Source organism: Sarcophilus harrisii, chromosome 1 (genome assembly GCF_902635505.1).
Source record: "Sarcophilus harrisii chromosome 1, mSarHar1.11, whole genome shotgun sequence".
Taxonomy (NCBI): domain Eukaryota; kingdom Metazoa; phylum Chordata; class Mammalia; order Dasyuromorphia; family Dasyuridae; genus Sarcophilus; species Sarcophilus harrisii.
This window is the reverse complement of record NC_045426.1, coordinates 427,870,815-427,893,114: the sequence shown is the minus strand read 5'-3', so window position 1 is coordinate 427,893,114 and position 22,300 is coordinate 427,870,815. Positions and strand designations below refer to the sequence as shown.

The 22,300-nt window shown below is 32.3% G+C and overlaps 1 protein-coding gene across 4 annotated transcripts in view; it reads left to right on the top strand.

Annotated features, from left to right (window-relative positions):
• The window catches only part of PIGN (phosphatidylinositol glycan anchor biosynthesis class N), a 194,825-nt gene that overhangs the window by 104,819 nt on the left and 67,706 nt on the right, over nucleotides 1-22,300 (top strand). For all 4 annotated transcript variants that reach the window (XR_004230913.1, XM_031946172.1, XM_031946173.1 and 1 more), the window contains 3 exons: nucleotides 12,019-12,097; nucleotides 16,164-16,355; nucleotides 18,505-18,644. Coding sequence is in view for 3 of the 4 variants with exons in the window: in XM_031946172.1 (XP_031802032.1) it covers nucleotides 12,019-12,097; nucleotides 16,164-16,355; nucleotides 18,505-18,644 (411 nt within the window). In the remaining variant the exon portion in view is untranslated. The remainder of the gene's footprint in view (nucleotides 1-12,018; nucleotides 12,098-16,163; nucleotides 16,356-18,504; nucleotides 18,645-22,300) is intronic.

Genomic DNA, 22,300 nt, shown 5'->3' with positions numbered 1-22,300 from the left:
CACAGTAAGATACAGACTATGATTCCCTATTGAATCATTGTATAACAGTTTTCTTTATTATAGCATGATCTTTCTCTGACTTCCCTAATGCCATTAAGGGAAACTCTCAGTTTCTTAACCTCTTTATCCTTGATTCCTCACCAATTGCACTTGTCTATACTTTTCAAAGATAAAGATACCAATGATTTCTTTTTTAAAAAATTATTTGTTTTGAACTTCAATATAAAATAGAAGTAAAAACATTGCCATGTGCATAGCAAAATATAAGAGGATTCAAAATATAAAGCAATACATTTCCATTTCAAGAAAGTCTATGTAATAGTATACATTTTGTTCTGAGCAATCCATCTTTTCTTTGCTTCCTTGTAGATCTTTTTGTAAATCACTAATGATTTTTTAATTGCCAAATCTGTTTATCTATTCTCAGTCATTATCCTTCTTGACTTCTTTGTAGTGTTTGACTCTGTTGCTCATACCCAGTTCATAGATAGTTATCTTTTCCACTCTGGCTTATAGAAAATGATATGTCTCCTATAAAAACTCACATCTGCATACTTATGAAACTTAGAGAATTTTTTTCTTAACCTTTCTATCTTCCAAATGAAAAGTTTCTGAACACATTTGTTAAAAGAACAAAAATACAGCAGAATTTTATTAGTTTTCAAGAATGACTGATTGAAAGTGGAAATTTGTTAGCTGAGTTTCAAGAAAGACCTTTGCATAATTGGTAGATAGGAATGAAAAATGAGTATCATGATTTAGCAAGCACAGCCAACGATGCATTTCTTCCATTTGGATCTAAGTGTCTTTGTGATGTATCTTCTTCAACTGTGACAGCTGTTAAAGCCAAGTATCAAAAATAAACATAACTTAGAACCAGATCTTCAAATTGTTATATCACAGAGTTTTAAAATATGATTTATAATAAAGGATAATTTTTCATGTTGTTCTCACCCAAATATATTTTGGTGAGAGCAAAGAGGTTTTTAAAATAGTATTTTCAAAATATTTTTATTTTTATTTTTGTATAAGTTTTAGAATATGTAATTATTACTAAAATAGTATCATGATTTATAGAGAAGTGAATATATCTATATTCAGAGTATAATTTTTTGATGATATATTATCAAAAAAGCTTGGATGATGCTATCTTAGATAACAAAACACCTTTCCCTAATCATTGGGTCTTCCTTTTGCCACACACTGTGAAAAGAGCGCTACCACATTCATCCATTAGAGGCTGAATTTAAGAGTTTGGTTCTTAAACATAGGCATTCAGACATAGGTGCTCACAAGGTCAAAAGGATGTATATACCCAGAATCTGGGATAGGGGAATAAATAAAACTAGGATCTCTATCACTCTCTAGTCTCCTCATGTACCCCTACCTCCATTTTTCTTTTTATGGTCCACTTTCTTTAATTCCCTCAATTAAATTAGTCCTTTCAATCTACTCTTAAGACTTCTATGTATGAATTATAGTAGAATCTTTTGAATAGAAAGGACCACAAAGGTCATCTAGTTGCCTTCTTACTAAAGGTAAACACCAGGCAAAACATGGTTATTTATAGAATATTATATGTTATTTTTCTTTCTTCATAAAAGTATAGTATTTTTGTTATGTGTTAGACTTTTTAGGGGATAATCTGGGAATCTAGCCACAATTTATAATATTGTTCCTATGAGAAAATGTGTTCCAAGTTCCAGTGAAATCATTTACAAATGAATTTTGGAGCATTTAGCAACTAGAGATTTCCTGTTTACATAAATACTCAAATGCAGCAAGAACTGTGTGAAAGCATATGAAGAAAGGAAGTTGGCAAAAAGTCAAAATATCTGACCCATGTGAAGAGACTTTTTTGAGAAAAATACATTAGCTTAATTTTGCTTGATTTAATGGATAGAATGAGGGTCAGTGAACAGAGATTAAAAGGAGAGAGATTTTACTTTTATAAGGAAAAACTTTCTAAACCAGCCAAACATGGAATGATATATTTTGTAAGGTAAAAAATTTCCTATCACTTCAGTTCTTTGGATGGCCATTTTATGGACTATTATGGAGGGGCTTCTTGCTTCAGACATGGCATTTCTAAACTCTAAGATTATAATGATGCTTTTGTTTTATAATTAAAAGTGTTTTGTATTTAAGAATTACAGTGATGCAAAAGGGACTACTGCCTAACTCTGAGCTATGTAATAAATAGGCTACTTCATATGTTGTGTTTACATACTGTCTTTGCTAATATATTTTTATATTTTAAATTTAAGAATTTAATAATTAACAATCCTCAATGTTTTATTGTTAAGCATTTGGTTCATTGTTACCTTCTGAAAAAAAGTTTGTGAAATAATATATTATACACACATATGTATTAATCATTACAAGATGGTAAATTTTATTTAATAGCAGAAATAGGGATTAGACCTATAATTTCATAAGTAGAAGGAACTCTTGAATTCTGCCAATATAGGTTGGCACCTACTCTGCACCTTGTGATCGAAGAGGGAAGCTGGGGCATTGAAAAGTTAAGTGATTTACCCAGGTCTTTCCAGTTTAAAGCCTAGTTTCTCTATATACTATGCCAAAGAGCCTACTTCAGATGTGATCATCTTCCATTTTTAAGTTTCTGTCTCAAGATTTCACAGCCAATTGCTATATAAGTCAAACTGAACTGTCAAAGATAGTTAATCACCAACTGGCCAGACAGTTAATCATAGACTTGCCAGAGATCTGCAAGCAACAATCAAGGACCAAATTCAGCCCTCAGAAGGCTGTAGTTTGCTGATCCCCGGGCCAGAATATCCCTTTGAAACAGATATTGTAACTTTATTTAATCATAGCATTCCTGTGTGAGGTATGAACAGTAAGATAAAAACACTAATTTTGTCAGATGTATTTAAAATTAATAACTCATAAAGGATCATTTATAAGCATTTTATAATTAGCTCTTTTATAATTATGTTCATGCAGTAAAGTAATGTATCTTCTTGAAACAAAAATAATGTCAATTTTCCATTTTAAAGAATAATTCTAAGGCTTGTTGAAATGATGTCAGATTTCCATTTTAAAGAATATTTCTAGACTAAGGGAAATGGAAGAGACTTTGGAAGATCACTTAAATTATATTTACATTTTCTTCTAAGGACCACAGAAAAGATAAATAAGTAAGATCCAGGAGGACCAGATAGAAGTTAAAGAGAGAAAAATTTCCCTACAATATAAAGAAAAACTTCCTAATAATTACTGCTATTCGAAAATTTTAAATTTACAAAGAAAGGAATTCTATAAACTGAATTTCTTGTAAGAGCTAAAATAGATCTTAGAATTCTCTAATCCAGTTTTTTAATTTGAGGTGTATTGGCAGGGTCCATGAAATTGGATGGGTAAAAAATATGTTTTTGTTTTTACCAACATTTATCTATTTTATGCATTTGAAAACTTTCATTTGAAAAAGAATTCATGGGCTTCACTGGTTGTCAAAGGGGTCCTTGACACAAAAAGGTAAAGAAGCCCTTTTCTAATTCATTCTATTCATCTCAGATTTGTTGAAGCTGCTACCTAGAGGGATAAAGTGAATGGCCCCTGGTCACAGGAGCAGTAATTACAGAATAGGGATTTGAACTCAAAATCTTTTGGCTCCAGATCTAACCTTTTTTATACAATAGCATGCTAATCTTTTTTTTTTTTTTTTTTTTTACAATTGAATAGTATTGCTCTTATACAATAATAGGCACTTTTCCCATTACTCTTCCTATGATTAATTAGATTAATTAATAATAAAGTAAGTTTGGTCCTAGTTTACCTTCTTTAAAATGCTGCATGAATAAAAAGACTATATTTACCTACTGTATTATCATCTGCAACTTTATGCATTCCTTAAAAAAGTGAAGTTTAAAAATTGTTATCTAGTTTTAAATTATTTTAAAACAAAACATAAGCACTTATATGGATATTATAGTACATGGATAATGAAAAATCTCTTCCTGGTTTCTGCTTAATCCCGGGTCAAAAGGTTCATTAAATTTGTTATGGTTGATTTAATCATTTCACTAGTAAGCCATTCTGCATAGAGATTTGATGCTGTCAGACATTAAAGTAAATAAATTCATGCTCTTTTAAGAAATTCTTCCAGTTCTGGTAGAGAGTTATTAACAAGAGCTAAACAAGTATATATATATTTTTTGTTTTTTATTTATTTAATAGCCTTTTATTTACAGGTTATATGTATGGGTAACTTTACAGCATTGACAATTGCCAAACCTCTTGTTCCAATTTTTCCCCTCTTTCCCCCCACCTCTTCCCCCAGATGGCAGGATGACCAGTAGATGTTAAATATATTAAAATATAAATTAGATACACAATAAGTATACGTGACCAAACCATTATTTTGCTGTACAAAAAGAATCAGACTCTGAAATATTGTACAATTAGCCTGTGAAAGAAATCAAAAATGCAGGTGGGCAAAAATATAGGGATTGGGAATTCATTGTAATGGTTTTTAGTCATCTCCCAGAGTTCTTTCGCTGGGCGTAGCTAGTTCAGTTCATTACTGCTCCATTGGAAATGATTTGGTTGATCTCATTGCTGAGGATGGCCAAGTCCATCAGAATTGGTCATCATATAGTATTGTTGTTGAAGTATATAATGATCTCTTGGCCCTGCTTTAAACAAGTATATTATAATAGCTTTGTAAATCCATCCTAGGTTGAATACCCAAATCACTAAACAGACACAAGTGTAAATATCAGGATTCATAATTAACGGATAAGTATAAAGTAACTTATTTTCCTCTAATCAAGGAATTAAGGTGCATTTTTTTCCTCCTTGTTCATTTTTATATCATTTGTGCATTTTGAGGTTATTTAATGATTTCCATTGGGCAGCAGTACTCCCTGGAATCATTTCAGTTTTTCATCTTGTTTTTTAGTTAAGCTCTTGAATTTTTGAAAACTTGTTCATATTTTGGAGGTCCTTGTCAAAATTTACCATCATATCAGACCCTCCCCCTTTTTCTTTTTCTAGTCTAATCATTTGTTCCAGATGTCTAGTAATTTTTAAATTATACAGTACCTATCCATGACCTTGTATTTTTTTTATCTTTTCTTTTATTTTCACCAATTCAAAATTATTTGGCAAAATACACTGAAAAGCTGCATGAATAATCAAATGTACACTGATTAAAATCAGTTTTTTCTCCCTAATAGAGCCTTCTTTCATAGTTGAACATTCTCTTGCCATCTTATATCATATTTAATGCACTCGGTTATAATTTGGTCTTTTCTAAACAATCACGTGACTGGTGAATGAGTAATACTAATGTTCAAGTGACTATAAAGAAGCAATCTGATGTGGGTTAAACATGTGCAATCCTTTGAAACATTTCTAAATGGCATGTTGTGTAAGAAAAATCAAAACAAAAGGAAAAAAAACATAAGAAATAGCAAGCAGACAAAAGTGAAAATATTATGCTTTGATTTACATTCATTAAATTGATGCAGGTGGCCCTTTCCATCTCATATCTATTGGAATTGTTTTGAATCACTGCATTGCTGAGAAGAGCCAAGTCCCTAATAATTGATCATCACCTAATTTTGTTGTTGCTGTGTACAGTACTCTTTGGGTTCTGTTCATGTAAGTTTTCATCTTCAACATCAGTTCATGTAAGTTTTTCCTGTCATCTTAGCCAATCTGAGAGGTGTGAAGTGGTATCTCAGAATTATCTTAATTTGCATTTCTCTAATCAGTAGTGATTTAGAGCATTTTTTCATAAGATTAGAAATGGCTTTAATTTCATCATTTGAAAATTATCAGTTCATATTTTTTGACTATCAATTGGGGAAATGAATTGTATTCTTATAAATTTGAGTCAAGTCTCTATATATTTTAGAAATGAGGCCTTTATCAGAAACACTGGCTATAAATATTTTCCCCCAGCTTTCTGCTTCCCTTCTAATTTTGGCTGCATTGGTTTTATTGGCAACTATTTATTGGCTGTGCAAACTTCTTTAATTTAATGTAATCAAAATTATCATTTTGCATTTCATAATGTTCTCTAGTTCTTCTTTGGCCATGAATTCCTCCCTTTTCCACAGATCTGGCAAGTAAATTTTCCTTGCTCTCCTAATTTGCTTATAGTATTACCCTTTATGTCTAAATCATGTACCCATTTTGACCTTATCTTGGTATAGAGTATAAAATGTTCCTCAATGCCTGGTGTCTGCCATTCTGATTCCAATTTTCCCAGCAGTTTTTATCAAATAGTGAATTCTTATTCCAGAAGTTGGGTTTATCAAACAGAATACTATAATAATTGCCTATTGTATCTTGCATACCTACACTATTCCACTGATCCAGCAATCTCTTTCTTAGTCAGTACCAACAAGTTTTGATGATTAATGCTTTATAACATAGTTTTAGATTTGGTATAACTAGGCTTCCTTCCTTTGCATTTTTTCTATCACTTCCCTTGATATTCTTGACCTTTTGTTGTTCCAGATGAATTTTGTTATAATTTTTTTCTAGCTCTATAAAATAATTTTTGTTAGTTGATTGGTATGGAACTGAATTAGTAAATTAATTTAGATAAAGTTTTCATTTTTATTACATTAACTTGACCTATCCATGAGCAATTGATATTTTCCCAATTATTTGTATTTGACTTTATATATGTATAAAGTTTTTTGTTTTTGTGTTCATATAGTTCCTGGCAGGTGGACTCCAACTATTTTATATGGTCTACATAAAATCTTTCTTTCTGTCTCTTGCTGCTGGGCTTTGTTAGTTATATGTAGAAATGGTGATGATTTATGTGGCTTTATTTTATATCCTGCAATTTTGATTTTCTTCTTTATTTTTTTAAATCAAATTAACCAGAGGTTTATCTATCTTACTGAGTTTTTCATAATACAACTCTTACTTTTATTTATTAGTTCAATAATATTCTTACTTTTAGTTTTATTAATCTCTTCTTTGATTTTCACCATTTCTAATTTGATATTTAATTGGGGATTTTTAATTTGTTCTATTTCTACCTTTTTAATTGCATGCTCAGTTCATTGATCTCTTCTTTCTCTGTTTTATTCATGTATGCATTTGAAATACAAAATGCTTTGTCTACTTTCCATTAGTTATGGCATGTTGTTTCATTATTGTTATTCTCTTGGATGAAATTATTGATTGTTTCTGTGATTTGATATTTGACCCAATCATTCTTTAAGTTTAATTTTCAATTAGTTTTTAATCTGTCTTCCCGTGGCCCTTTATTGTGTGTAATTTTTGCTTCATCATGATCTAAAAAGGATACATTTAATATTTTTGCCTTGCTATATTTGATTGTGATGTTTTTATGCTGTAATGCTCAGTTTTATCATATATCACTGAGAAAAAGGTATATTCCTTTTCTATATACATTCAGTTTTCTCCAGCAGTTTATCATCTCTAAATTTTCTAAAATTCTATTAATCTCCTTAACTTACTTCTTATTTATTTTGTGGTTAGACTTATCTAATTCTGAGAAGAGGAGGTTGAGGTCCACTACTTGTATATTTTTCTTGTATATTTCTTCTTGCAAACTTACTTAACTTTTCCTCTGCTATACCACTCAGTGTATATATGTTTAGTATTGAAATTACTTCATTATTATGGTGCCTATTAGCAAAATTAGTTTCCTTAGTTATCTGTTTAAATTAGATTTATTTTTGCTTTTACTTTGAGATCAGCATTGCTCCTCCTGCTTTTTTAAAAATTTAAACTGAAGTCTAATATATTTTCTCCAATATTTTATCTTTAGTCTGTGTGTATTTCTTTTCTCCAATATTTTATCTTTACTTTGTGTGTATCTCTCTGCTTCAAATATGATTCTTGTAAACAACATATTGTAAGATTCTGTTTTTTAATCCACTCTGCTATCCACCTCTAGGAGAGTTCATCCCATTCACATTCACAGCTATATTTTTCCCTTCATCCAATCTTCTCCCATTTATACTTTGTCTTCCTTTTTATCCAGCCCCTCTTTTTTTCTTTTCCCTTTCTCCTCCTACTTCACTATATGGTAAGATAGATTTCTATGCCAAATGATTTTTGTGTTATTCCCTCTTTGATAAGATTAAGCTTCAATGTTCATCCCTCTTTCTTCTTTCCTAGTATCGTAATAGGTTTTTTTGTGCCTCATCCTGTGATCTAATTTACCTTGTTTTACTTCCCCCTTCCTCTTTTCCCGGTACAATCCTTTTTCCACTTTTGAATGTCTTTTTTATATTATCATGTTAAAGTCAATTTATATCCACACCCTCTGTCTATGTGTACCCATTCTAACTGCCTTAATAAAGATACTTGTAACAAGAATTTCAAGTATTATCTTCCCATGTAAATAGTTTAACCTTTAAATAGCATTTTGGGGTTTTTTTCCCTTTCCTGCTTACCTTTTTATACTTCTCCTGAGTCCTATATTTGAAGATCATATTTTATATTTAGTTCTGATCTTTTCATCAGAAGTATTGAAAGTTCCTTATTTCATTGAATGTTTATTCCTTCCCTTGAAAAATGATGCTTAATTTTTCTGTATAGTTAATTCTTGATCCAAGCTCGTTTGCTTTACAAAATATCATATTCCAGGATCCTTTAATATAGAAGATGCTGAGTCTTGGGTAATCCTTATTGTGATTCCTCAATACTGGAAAGACCTTATAATTCTGGAATTTAGCTACTATATTTCTTGCAGTTTTCTTTGCAGGATCTCTTTTGAGGAAGTGATCAATGGATTCTTTCAGTGACTATTTTGAATCCCTCTGGTTCTAGAACATCAAGGCAGTTTTCATTGATGATTTCTTAAAAGATGATTCCCAGTCTTTTTTTTTTTTTTTTTTTTTTTTTGTCATGACTTTCAGGGAGTCCAGTTATTCTTAAATTATCTCTTTTTGGATTTATTTTCTAAATTGCTTGTTTTTTAATGAAGTATTTCACACGTTCTTTTTTTTTTCATTCTTTTGATTTTGTTTAACTGAGGCTGATTCTACTTTTAAATGTTTTGTTTTCTTCACTGGATTTTTTTTTTTTTTTTTTTTTTGCCTCACCAATTTTATTTTTTAAGGAATTGTTTTCTTCAATCAAATTTTGTCCTTCCTTTCCCAAGCTGTTGACTCTTTCTTGCCTACCTCTCATCTCTTTTCCCAGTTTTTCTTCTACCTCCCTTTTTTGACTTTTAAAATCCCTTTCATATTCTACTTATGAGGCTCTTATAGCTTGAGACCAATTCATATTCCTTTTTGAAGTTTTGCATATAGGCATTTTGTCCTTTTTTGAGTTGATGTTTTGATCTTCCCTATCACCATAGAAACCTTCTGTGGTCAAAGTTCTTTTTTGTTTCTTGCTTAATTTTTTTTCCTTTTTTTTGCCTATTTCAAGATTTGTTTGTTTGTTTGTTTGTTTTTCTGAGGCATCTGGGGTTAAGTGACTTGCCCAAAGTCATATAGCTAGTGTTAAGAATCTGAGGTCAGGTTTGACTTCAAGTGTTCCTGACTTCAGTGCTGGTGCTCTGTCCACCTCATCATTTAGTTGTCCTTAATTTTTTGGTTTTTGAGGTTGAATTCTGCTCCTGGATACAGGGGACACTGTCCCAAGCTTCTTGTGCAGCTTTGAGCTGCAGGGGTACCTTGTATGTGATGACTTGCTCACAGCACTGAGGATAGTCCTCCCAAGTCCCGCTTGTTGTTGTCTGGCTTCCTGGGTTAGCAGTTTGCTTTCTCTGTAGGAACTGGTGGCTGCTCCATTAGTCTGCTCTACTACTATTTTATTGAGTGAGGACAGAGGGACCTCAGTTGATGATCTGTGCTTTGATTAAGATCCTGCCACTGACTTTCCCAGTTACTTTCTGAGCCAGAATGCATATTTCATTCACCCCAGTGAGACTCACCTTTCTTGAGCTCCTTTCAACCTATCTTGAGCTAGAAAACTGTTTCTTTCCATCTTTTTGTAGGTTCAGTCACTCCAGAATCTGTTCAGAAGTTTGATTTCAAGTTGTTTCCAAGGAAAACTGGGGAGAGCTCAGGCAACTTCCTGGCTTCTCTCTGCTATTTTGGTGGTCCAAAATATTCATGGTCTGTCTATGACCCCACTCTATAGTATTCTTTAAAAAATTTTCCATTTACAAATATGGTTTTCCATTCATATTTTATCCTCCATTTTTTCTAGTTATTTATCCTCATCAAAACTCTTTAAATATTAAAAAAGATATTCAATTTTAAAATAATATAAATTTTTATTTATTTATTTATATTGTTTATTGATTATATTAAAATATAAAATTAAATTAAAAAATTAAAAATTAAAAAAGATAAAATTTTTTTTGGAAGTACTGCTAAAGGAATGCCGGGACTTAGAGACTTATTTAACTAGAAGAAACTTTGAATATTGTTGCCTCTATAATCGGGGACAAATGAACCTGTTTTTTTTTATTATTTCCAATTCAATTCATCAATTATTATGGAAAGTAGATTCCAGAATTTAAACTTCTTTCACTGTAAGGAAATTCTTTTACATCTGAGCCCATTTCCTCATATATAGTTTAAGGCCATTTATACTCTTTAGGATAGGTAGAGAAAAGCTTATCAGAATCAAAATCCTCTGTATAATAATTCTTAATGCATGTGGAGATAGTTATTTTGCTGCTACCAAAGCTTTTTTCCCCAAGCTAAATTATTTAGGATCTTTAACTTTCTCTCAAGGAAAAGGTAATTTTCTTCTCTTAAATCCTTTTTGCCACTTTTCTGAATCCATTTCAAGTTCTCTACATCTCTATTTGCTTTTCAACATGAAAGCAAGGAAAAACTAAGTAGTCAACCTCCTTAGCAATAAAAGAAAAATGAATTACTTTAAGAAAAAAAAATGCTAATACCAGAATATTATTTTAAGATAGTGAATTCATATTTGAATTGTCTTGAAATAAAAATAAGGTTTTCTAATTAGTGTGTGTCTAGAATTCACACATTTGGGAGCTTCAGAAGTTTTTCATTCATTAGTCATATAATTAATAAAGTGAATTTTATATATTCTCACTGTATATATATACACACTTTACAAATGTAAAATCTCCACAATTTTCATGGGTATCTCTTACAATAACAAGAAAGGAAGAAAATGAAGCTAGTTTGTTCTATACCATACTATGTGATTGATCTTTCTGACAGCTCTGAACACTGAATCAGTATTCAGTGATTTCCCATATACATTAATTAAAATCCAGACTCCTTGTCCTGGCATTCAAATCTCTCCATAATATGACCGCAGCTGACCTTTCAGGCTTTAAGATCATATATCCAGTTTCCACAGCCTTTTTCCCTTTGAAATTTCTCTTTGCCCACAAACCTTATCTGAAGGCTATTCAGACATTGTACAATCCCTTCTTCAACAGGTATTTTTAAAGTATATCTTCTGTGTTTAAGGTACCATCCGGATTTTGGGGGAGGGAAATTAACATATAAAGGCAGCCATTGAGAAGCTGTAAAAGCTACCAAAAAGATTGGGAAGAATATTAAAACCTATGTGAAGCTTGTCTGGAGGAAGAAAATTATTGGAGAATGGGGGCAACAGATTATAATCTTTCAATTCTGAAGTTTTAGCAGATAAAGAAAGTAGTGGTCTTTTTTTCTTCTTGACCTAAGAGTACAACAGCTAGGACCACTACACAGAAATTGCTGAGAGGCTCAATTGAAGGAAAACCGTGCCAACAATTAGAGCGATTGAGAAAGAAATAGGATTCCTCATGGGCTAGTGAAGCCCCTGTCAGAAGACTCTCAAGCAAAAGTTGCTAACAGTTTGTGGATACTATGAAGGAAGAATTTGGACTCAGTAATCTTTAAGGTCCTTTCCAGTAAAATGACTTGAATCTCTTCCTCCTGGTCTTACTTTTCTACTCCAGACTCTCCAAATTCAAATGATAATCTCTGCCTCAATATATAAAGTTATTAGGTGATGAAGATAGGAGTTTATACCCTTTAACAAGTATGTTCTGTTTTTTTGTAGATTACTTTCTGATTCTAAACAGCTTGAGATTTTAGGAAAAGCAAGATCCTACCTTAAAGAGGAGAAGTATCAGGATGTGGTAAGTGTATATATACACCTCCATTTTTGAAAGTCCTACATATGTGACCATTACTACTCCTAAATAGCTGAGCAGAGAACTTTTTGAGCCCTGGAAAGGGGGGAGTATATTCCTTGAGCCATCATATTCCTTTCTCATTAAGAAGCAAACAAATATTATATCTATGAGTGGTTCCTTCTTTATATCCCAACTATATTTTACTATAAGATTATTGTGGAAAAGTACTGGAACTTAATTTTCTAATGTAACATTATTTCTATAGGAAAATATACAAATTCATTTTAAAAAAGATGCAATTTAACTAAAATTCCTTTGGAAAGCAAACAAAACAGCCTGCAATTGTCTGTTCTATATCTAGTTTAGACCCTCATCACCTCTCACCTGGGCAATTGCAATAGCCTCCTAATTGCTCTCCACAACCCATATCTCCTTCCCAGTCCATCTTCCATATAGCTGTTAGAATGATCTTCTTTATGCTTAGGTTGGACCATGTCATTGCTTATTCATTAATCTCCAGTGGTTCCCTATTACCTCTAGGGTCAAATATCTGTGTTTCTTTCTGTCATTTAAAACTCTTCATATTCTTATCTATTTCTCTCTTTTTAGACTTCTTACTCATTACTGCTCTCCACACACACTACAGTGTAACTCTAATGATTACCTGCTGTTCCTCACACACGAAGTGCTCCCTTTTTTGTCTCCATTTCTTTGTACCACCTGTGGTACAAAGTAAACTACCACTGTAGTTTACTCCATGTTTCAGTTCAGCAGGAGCCTTTTCCTGGCCCCCAGTTGTCCCCGGTTCATATAGGAGCATTTGGCACAGTTTTATTTGCCATTCATGGTGTCACCCACTGAGGAAATAGACCACCATGCCCTTCAAAACTAACTCAGTTTTGTCTATGTTTACAATGACTTATTTATTTTAAGGACTGATATAGACAAATATGTTTTTATCCCTTCTTTCTTTCTATTCTCCCCACCCTTTGTCTCACCCCCTCAGAATATTCATTTCTTCTGAAAGTCCAACACTTTTACAAAAGTCCTAATCTTATCCGAATTACTAAATCCTTACTGGGATCCCCAGTACCCTAACATTTAATGCTTTTATTTGATTTCAGTAATACTGAAATCTTGCCCCTCTTTTCTCTTCAACTCAGTTTCCTTTTTTTTTTTTTCCCCTAGGAATAGTTATAATTCTTTTAGCTATATTTAGACCGTCTTTCTTTATTTTTCACTCTAGAGTAATCCCAGGTAATCAATAAAGAATCCTTAGAATATAACTTCAGCTTCAACTAAGCAAAAGTAGGAAGAAAAAGAAAGTAGAACCATCACAACTTTCCTTAATCCACTAGGTGCATGATCAGCCTTTATTTCTTGTTTTTCTCCCCCCAGGAAATAGGCAAAGAACCTGCTAGTCAGTTTAAACTCTTCATTTTTATAACATTCCTACATCTAATAAAAATGTATAATAGGATAAGGCATCAGTAAAATGAAGAGTAGTAGTCTATAGGTAAGCTGTAGGCTTCTTCAGTATTCTATCATGGTACTCTTTGTGATGGCCTAACACTTAGAACTCAAGGAACCTCTCACGGTTATCACAAACCTTAGGATGAGTTGCTCTTCCCAATCTTTAGTCTAATCACAAGAGAGGAAGGAGTAACACTAGCATACATTTCCCAGTTCACTTGTCCTCATTTTACAAAATAAAAGCCCAATTGGGGAATGACTCAAGTCAGCTTCTTTCAGCTGGGTATGTTGATTTCTTTATTCAGTTTCAATCTGTATGCTGTGATACTTAAGCTATAGTAATTAGACTATCTCAAAGGAATAATCATCTAGCTTTCCCATGGAATGTAAAGGTTCCTTTTTCAGTTACAACACATGTACTAAGTTCCTCTTTCTCCCCTTCTCCAAAGCCCCATCAAGCTCTTGCATTCTATAAGCCTCTACCCCTAGTATTTATACACAATCACAGATTCACCATCTCTTAAGAAAGAGCACATATGAAAAAGCCCAATTTATGATATTCATTCTCGTTTAAAATATTTTAATTGGGACAACTGGGTGGGACAGTGGATAGAGCACCAGTCCTGGAGTCAGGAGGATCTAAGTTCAAATATGGCCTTGAACACTTACTGGCTATGTGACCTAGGCAAGTTGCTTAATTCCAATTGCCTTTCTTCACCACTACTCCCGAAAGAGGAAATCAAATATATTAATTTTACATAAGGGAATTAAGCAGGGATGGTCCCTGAAATACTTTTGTCCAGTTCACTATTCTAGACTTTGTTCTAGTTCAAAACATATTCTCCTAATGACCAACTATGTTCTGTGAGTACTTCAGTGTCCTTGGCAACTCATTTCAAGAGAGACATTTTTGGACCAGTTCAACATGGGGGTTTAATTTGACTGAGTTTTGGAATGGGTTTTTTGTTTTTGTTTTTCCTCTGGGAGGAATGAGTAAAGGTAGGAGGGAGAAAATGAATGCTTGTCAATTTGGAAAATTTTATTAATTACCATCTTTCATTTTTTCCTCAATATGTAGGAGGAAAAACCCCTACTTTCCACCTAAATAATACTTCTAGTATCTCCAAATGTTATTTCAGTACACTTAAAATGAAATCTAGTTCCTTGTTTAACTGGATGACTTAGCAGAAACTCCCGTAATGGAAGAATTCACTATGAATCTGTCTTTCTTTCCTGTCTGGGCTATCCTAATCCATCACGTACAGAAATTCACTAGTACCAGTAAGAATAGCATTGTTCACTTGAAACTAAACCTAAGGCTATCCTTTCTCACACTTGCCCAAGATCCTAAAGAATCTTGGAATTTAAGCCCATTTCTGGCAAACTCCAAATAGCAAAATATCAATCCTCATAAACCTTCTGTAAGTGTGGGCCCCAAAACAGTTCATAGGCTGTAAAACTATTTCTTCAGCTTGGAAATGGCTATACAATTTAAACTCATGTAATCATCTAAGAGATGGTTTTAAGAAATGTCTGGTTAGCCATCTGCTCCTATCTAATATTGATCTTACTTTCTTATGACTGAGATATTGTTCTTTAAATATAAAGTCCCTTCTTTGAAAACTAATCTGCCTTTTACCTATCAACATGCCAATTATCCTAAATCTCTGATAGTCATAATAATGATTCCCATGTGTCATCTTCACATAATTCACAGCATTTTTCATTATATTTACCCATTTGCCATGATGCTCCCTTTAGAGCATCCCCCAGAATGAGTGGTCTAGCAAGACTCCTTTCCATCTTAAAAATTCCTGTGTTCTCAACTTAATGCCTGAGAAATAGCTTGTCCACACAATTTATCTGAAATCTTTATCTTCCATATGAATCCCGAATGGGTTCTACCTTCAATTCCATGTGTTGGTTGACAAATCTACCAGTAGGCAGAGACTGTTCAGTTGTCCTGTCTCCCAAGTTTGGAAGTGGTCCAAAGACCCCTAATTAATTTTCTCATTAAGTATCATTGCAAATTAGATTTTAGTGTCCAAATTATTTACATGAAATTCCTACTTCATGCTTGTATTCTCCAGTGATAGATGCATCAAGAAGCATACTATTGAAAATGTTATTAAATTCATTAAATACCAACAATGTATAAATGAGAAATCTTTTATCTTCTTTTAAAGGGCAAAAGAGAGGTACAAACAAGCTGTAATGTATTACAAATGATGAATTTCATTTTATATAGGAGAAGAGGAGTGAAGTATGCTGTCAGATAAATGTATGACTGGGGGGGAAAAAAGATGTTTTGTTCATATAAGGGGAGTGAAGGATAAGTAGGCAGTCCATGTGCTATACTGGTATGTCCCCTCATTGGCAGAAGAATGGAAATTAGCACATTGGATGAACCTCTAGGAGGAAATTTTTGGAGAATTTGGACAAGAATTGAGTAGAATAGATAGGCATAGATAAGTTGTGATTGCTGTTGTTGGCAAAACTATATACATCTGATCCCAGATCCAATACGGTATTTAAATGTATATTACACTTGTTTTAATCCTATCATTGTCACATATTATTTGTTTTTTTCCCCTAGATCTCTCTTTGCAAAGAGCTGATTCACCTTGCACTGGAAGGCTTGTCATATTACCATACTTATGACAGATTTTTTTTGGGCATCAGTGTTGTTATGGGTTTTATTGGATGGATATCTTTTGCATCTATAATGATTATCAAGTCTCATTCTAGTTTGACAAGAAGAGTTGCTAAAGGTAAAAAGGATAAAAAGGTAGGTTGGAAGCTTGTAAGGGCATTTATGTCATATAAGGAGGACTGAAATGTAATCAAATCAATGGATGTTTATTTTGTTCTATGTCTAAGTCATTGCAATTTCATCTTCATCTTCTACCCTGAAATTTATCCATAGTTCTACTTCCTGGTTTAGAAAATTGAATTGATAATTGTTCTACAACATGAGAGTGTTTATAAAGAATACTATTTATAAAACATTTTTTAGCTCAGCTGTCTTACCTGCTGAGTTTTACACCATCACATCCTACACATTGATGCCTGAATAATCTTTTTTTTTAATGTTCTGTTGATGCTTTTCTTTTTTTATACCACTGATACTTCCCTGTGATTCCACTCTCCTCTCACAAAATAACTCTCTTTTAATAAATAATTATGGTAAGTAAAACTAATCAACACATTGAGTATAGGTGAAATTGTATGCCTCATTCCATCATTTCTCTGCCAAGAAGCTGACGGTGGTCTGTTTCCCTGTCATGTCTCTGAAGTTACAATTAGTCACTGAATTGATCAGTGTTCTAAAGTCTTTTGTTGTTATTTTCCATTACATTACTGTGTTTATTGTGTAAACTGTTCTCTTCTACCTGAATAATCTTCTAAAAATAGAATTCTAATCTTGTCATTCTACTGATTTAAAAACCTACTCTGACTCCAGACAGCCAAGCAAATTCAGTCTGACCTTCTTAGTCTGTAATTTAGAGCCTGTCACAACCTAGCCTCAATTGATTCTTTTTTAACCTAACCTCAAACAGTTCTACTCTACGTAGATTCCTGATATGCCTTCTAAAATGAACTAACTTGCTTTTTATGAACATACTTTGCTGTCTCCACACCTTTTCTTGATCTATTTGGAATGGCTTTCTTCTCAATTTTTGCTCATCGTATCTTATCTACTCTTTAAGGCCCATCTCAGATGTCACCCCCTCCACAAAGTCTTTCCTGATCCCTAAAAATAAATGGGATCTCTCTTTTGGTTCTTTTTCTATCCTGACTTATACAGTACTTCTGTACTCACTAGAATTATAGATATTCATGTATTTGCCTTATTCTTTCATTGAGTTGATGGGGCCCTTGAGAGTAGGAATATATCTTACTCATCTTTGCATTCCCTGCTAGGCCAATGATTTTAATGTAGAGGATGCTCCAAAAATATTTGCTGAGCTAAATTAAGATGTGTTAAGTATTCCTAAATAAAGTGTTTAGACAAGCCTAAGAAACTATATCCAGTTCTGCACATGTTAAAATGAGAAAGTAGAGGCTGAAGCTATCTAGATTGATGATCAGGCCAGCAGATGAGAAATAAAGTTCAAGGTACATAAAGGCAAAAAAAAACAGTTATTTTAATTAAACCAGAAGAAATTCATAGATTGCACTGTGAGAAGAATCTGGTTGATTAGAAAATCTTTCTAACAGCTATTTTGGAAGAATGATTGAAAACTCTTTATTAAAATCCCAGATATCGCAAGTAAAAACTAAGAAATTCCCTTCCAATAATGGGAAAACACAACATTAAACCAGAAAAGTTACCATTGGAACTTATTACAGGCTATTGACACTATTGTATGGTTGGCAGAACAGATTAGTTTTGAGAAGCCATTTATAAAATTATATGCAACAACATGGAGAAAAATTAATGGCTTTAGGATATTTTTACTAAGAAAAGGAAATTACTATTATATTTTAAAACTAATTATTATATTTTAATAAGGTAAAATCAGATAAATGTACTACTACATTTTTCAGGAATATAGAAGAGATTATTAAAGAGAATATTTCCCCAAATATTGAAGAATCAATAAACTCAAGGGATATTGTTCTTTAACTTAAGAGTCTAGAGTTTTTAATATTATTTTTTAAGAAAAATGAATTCAAAATATTGCCTTAAAAATAAACTTTTAGGTCAATAGCTTGTTTTCTTGGATTTCCTATAAAGGAAAAAATTCCATGAAGTGAAGGTTTTAGTTTGTTCCTCAAATTATACTATTTAGATTTCATGTTTCTTGCAGTAATGTTTCTTTGGCCAATAACAGGGCTTCAAAAGATAGTATTATATTACCTCCAGCATCTAAAATTCTCTTAAGAACAGAGTATCATGATCTCAGCAGCTTTAAAATGTGTTTGTTTTCCAGAAACTCCATCATCTCCTGCCATGCAGTTTTGTAGTTATTGGAGTTCTAATAGCATTCTTCCTGCTGATTCAAGCCTGTCCCTGGACCTATTACATCTATTGTTTGTTACCAGTGCCAATATGGTATGCAGTTCTAAAAGAGTAAGTAAACACATGACACATTCCCCCCTCCTCATATGCAATATAGTTTGGAGAATTTTTAAACTTCTATCACATAAGAGACCTCCTCACCCAAATATCTACTTCTCACCCATTCCCCATACCCCTATTTTCATCACTGAAATATCTTTAAGTGATTTCAGATTATTACCTCTTTCTTTTACCTTATTCTCTTTACTTCCTTTTTCATAGGGTCTTTTTAGGCAGAAGTTTCCTTATTTCTATTTTAAAATAGAAGTTAATTCATAGAATTACTTCATTTTCCACACATTTTATATTTGCCTATTTCCCCAATCCTATTCTATCTTTATGTTGAATCAAGACTTTTAAGAGGTATTTTATGTTCTGTTTCTTCCAATTACTATCACCAAAATCTAAGCAAATACTACTTTATTGAACCTATGCAAATTATATATCTATTGGCCTTTAATAAATGCTATTTACTCTTGGTATTCTGGTACGCAAAATACCAAAGCACCCTAAAATACATTTGTTCTGCCCTCAGGCACTGATAACCAGCTGGTTTGCATGCTTTTTGGCATATAAAAAAGCTTGTGAAAACCTCTAACATTTTTCTGAATCTTGACCTATTTTTCAATTATGTGTCTTTAAGAATCATATCTCATTGATTCCTGAAGATGAGAACTATGATGTAAGTCTATGGACTAATGCCATATTCTGAAAATTCAGATTGGGTATATCTGACAGGTAGCATAACACAAAGCTTTTTGTTCTGATGTTTATCTTTTGTCCCTGGACTATAATTCTGAAAGAATATGATCTATTCAAGTGAAACAGGATAAGCAAATAGTCTGAATTGGTAGACTATGGCATGATATACTTAAAAGGAATACTCATGTTAGGGAATCTAGAGGGCACAAAAAGGGATTTGGAGAAGGAAATCAGAGGAGACTTAAACAAAAGCAATATTTGTCATTGTGCTATTGCTATAGACTAATTATATAGAATGATGAACTAGATAAAGGAGTTTGGAAAACAAACCCAAATCTAGAACAAAACATGTTATAGTAATGATGCTAGTTTTTCCAGACATCTGTCAGTATATTCTCTCTGCCAAAAACAAAGTAACTGATACTTTTCTGACTGCTTTAATGATAATTCCATCCTTCAAAAAGTGCATAAATTAACCAAGAAAATAATTTATTCTGTATTTACTTCTCTCTTAAAAGGAAGAATTGGTTACTGATGAAAATTATGGGAACCTTAAGGGAAAATTCCAATTCCATTTTAAAATTTATGGTTGGAAGAGGAAAAGAAACTAGGTGTAGTCTGATGTGTACACTAGACTTTGGGAGAGCAGTTTAGGTAGCTTTGATGACCAAAGTTAGTGGTCCCTCCCAATTTTCATTATTTGATAGTGCGTATTAAATTATGATCAATATTCTTATATATACATTTTATTCCCTTAATAGAGAATAAGCTTCTTGAGGACAGTATTCCCAACACTTGACTTTCTGACTACCCAGAGCTTTAAGCATTTGCTTAAGGGTACTTTAGAATAAATTCTTCCTAGGTGGACTAAGATATTATCTCTGAGATTTAATTGAACTCAGATTCATAAATCTCACCTTTGCTGTGCACTACCTGTGAGACATGAACAAGTCCATCTCTTTGAGTCTCTATTTTTTTTAGCTTAAAATGAAGCAGATAATTTTTAGTTCAATTCCACTTTTATATGGATGATCCTAACCTTCCTCCCCAAATCTTCTAGGTTCTTGTTATCACAGATGTGTACTTCATTTAAATTATTTAAATTTAAATTTATTTAAATTAAAATAATTTAAATTATTTGCATTATGTAATTTCTTACCTGAAGGGGAAAAAAAACTGGCTTTTTAGGCTGTCACTTGAGACCAGATTGACACATCTCTCATGGAGTAATGTTAACAAATTTGAATGTGTCAAAATTTTTTTGCTTGATTCATTCTGTCATTAAGAAAGTATTGCAAAGAATATTGGACTTGGGATTGGAACATCTAGATTTGAGTCATGAATCTTCTCCTCACCTTTCTACATGAATTTTAACAAGTCACCTTCCCTCTCTGTTTTTTGTTTGTTTGTTTGTTTGTCTATAAAATGTCTACACAATTGACAAAGTCCCTACTATTTCTGTATGATTCTAAAAAAGTCTAGTCATGAATTTCAACTGGTGAAATGTAGTCCATCAATAATAATTTTTTATTATTATTTTTTGATATCTAGATTAATAAAGATTTTTCAAATCAGCAGAAAAAATGAATGTTTCACAAATAAAATCCATTATCTAATCTTCTGTAAAGTTATATTGCTGGCAGATTTTGTAGGGGAAAAAACCCTCAAATATTGCATTCCATAAATAGTCAAGCATGGTTAAATTTTTAGTTAAGCATTTTTTCCTCAGAAATTGGCAAACACTATAAATCAGAACTTAATTTATTATTTGTTGATTGTCTAGATTTTAAAAAGTAATGGAGAAAATGTTGATAACGCAGTTTAAATTTTAAAATGTATCATGTATGCATTGTTTTTTAGAGAACCAGTTATTAAACATTTGCCGTCATAACTGTCCTTTCACTAAAAACTCTTCTAAATGGTTTGCAAAATGAGTTTCTTGTCATTCTGAAGTGAGTGTGCATTGTGATGACAGTCCCATATTCTTTGATGCACTATACCCACATAATCAATCCCCACATAACATTCTCATATGACATTCTAAGTTAGTCTTTGTTCATAGAGAACTTTTTAAAAACTGGGTCATGATGACTTTTTGTAATGACCATATTTAATAAATGCACAAAAAGAGATCCCTCCACCCCACAAAAATGAATTGGTTAAATCTATAGATTTTATTGGAAATATGCCCAAGTTTGAAATCACATTATATTTTTGCAAAATCTTTGTCTAGTTTGTTTATTATTTACTTCAGTGTGAATTTAGTAAGTTAAAGTTAATTGAAAATTAAAAAATCACTAGAGAATCAAAATCATTTGACCATATTTTTATAATTAGAGTATAAGATGGTTATAAGATGGTTTCAAATAACTTTGTCATTTGTTGTTTTGTACAATGCATCTGTGTTCACTGTGTTTTATTTCACATCTTATTTGTATCCAAAAACTACATAGCAATATTGAAAGTGAAATCAAATTTGTATTGCAAAATCATGAAGTATATTCTCTCAAAACAATCAAATCTAACATTTTGACAAAAACTTTTAGGTTAGGTTGTTTCATGAAAGTTTCAATTAGAATTACTCCTAGAACTTGAATAATGAATTGTGAATTTAACCTGACTACTGGTTTGGAACAAAGCATTTTTTTCCCTTCTATACTTTTGTCCTTATGAATGATCCATGTTTTCTTTGGGCAGTTCAACAGGTGCCCCTGATGTATTGATGTAGATTATAATCTCTCTATATCTTAGTAGGCAGTTCCTCATGAACTGTAATGCCAAAATATTTCCTAACTACTGGCCAGATTTCTAGTGAAGAAGCTCTCCAAACTCAATTGGTCCGATTCCTGGATGATAGACTGTCAGATCATACAAGGAAATTTGATTTCAGCTTAATTGGACCTGCCAGAGTTTATTTATATTAATATAATGTTTGAGAGCCTCAGTTTACCTCTTCTACCCAAGTC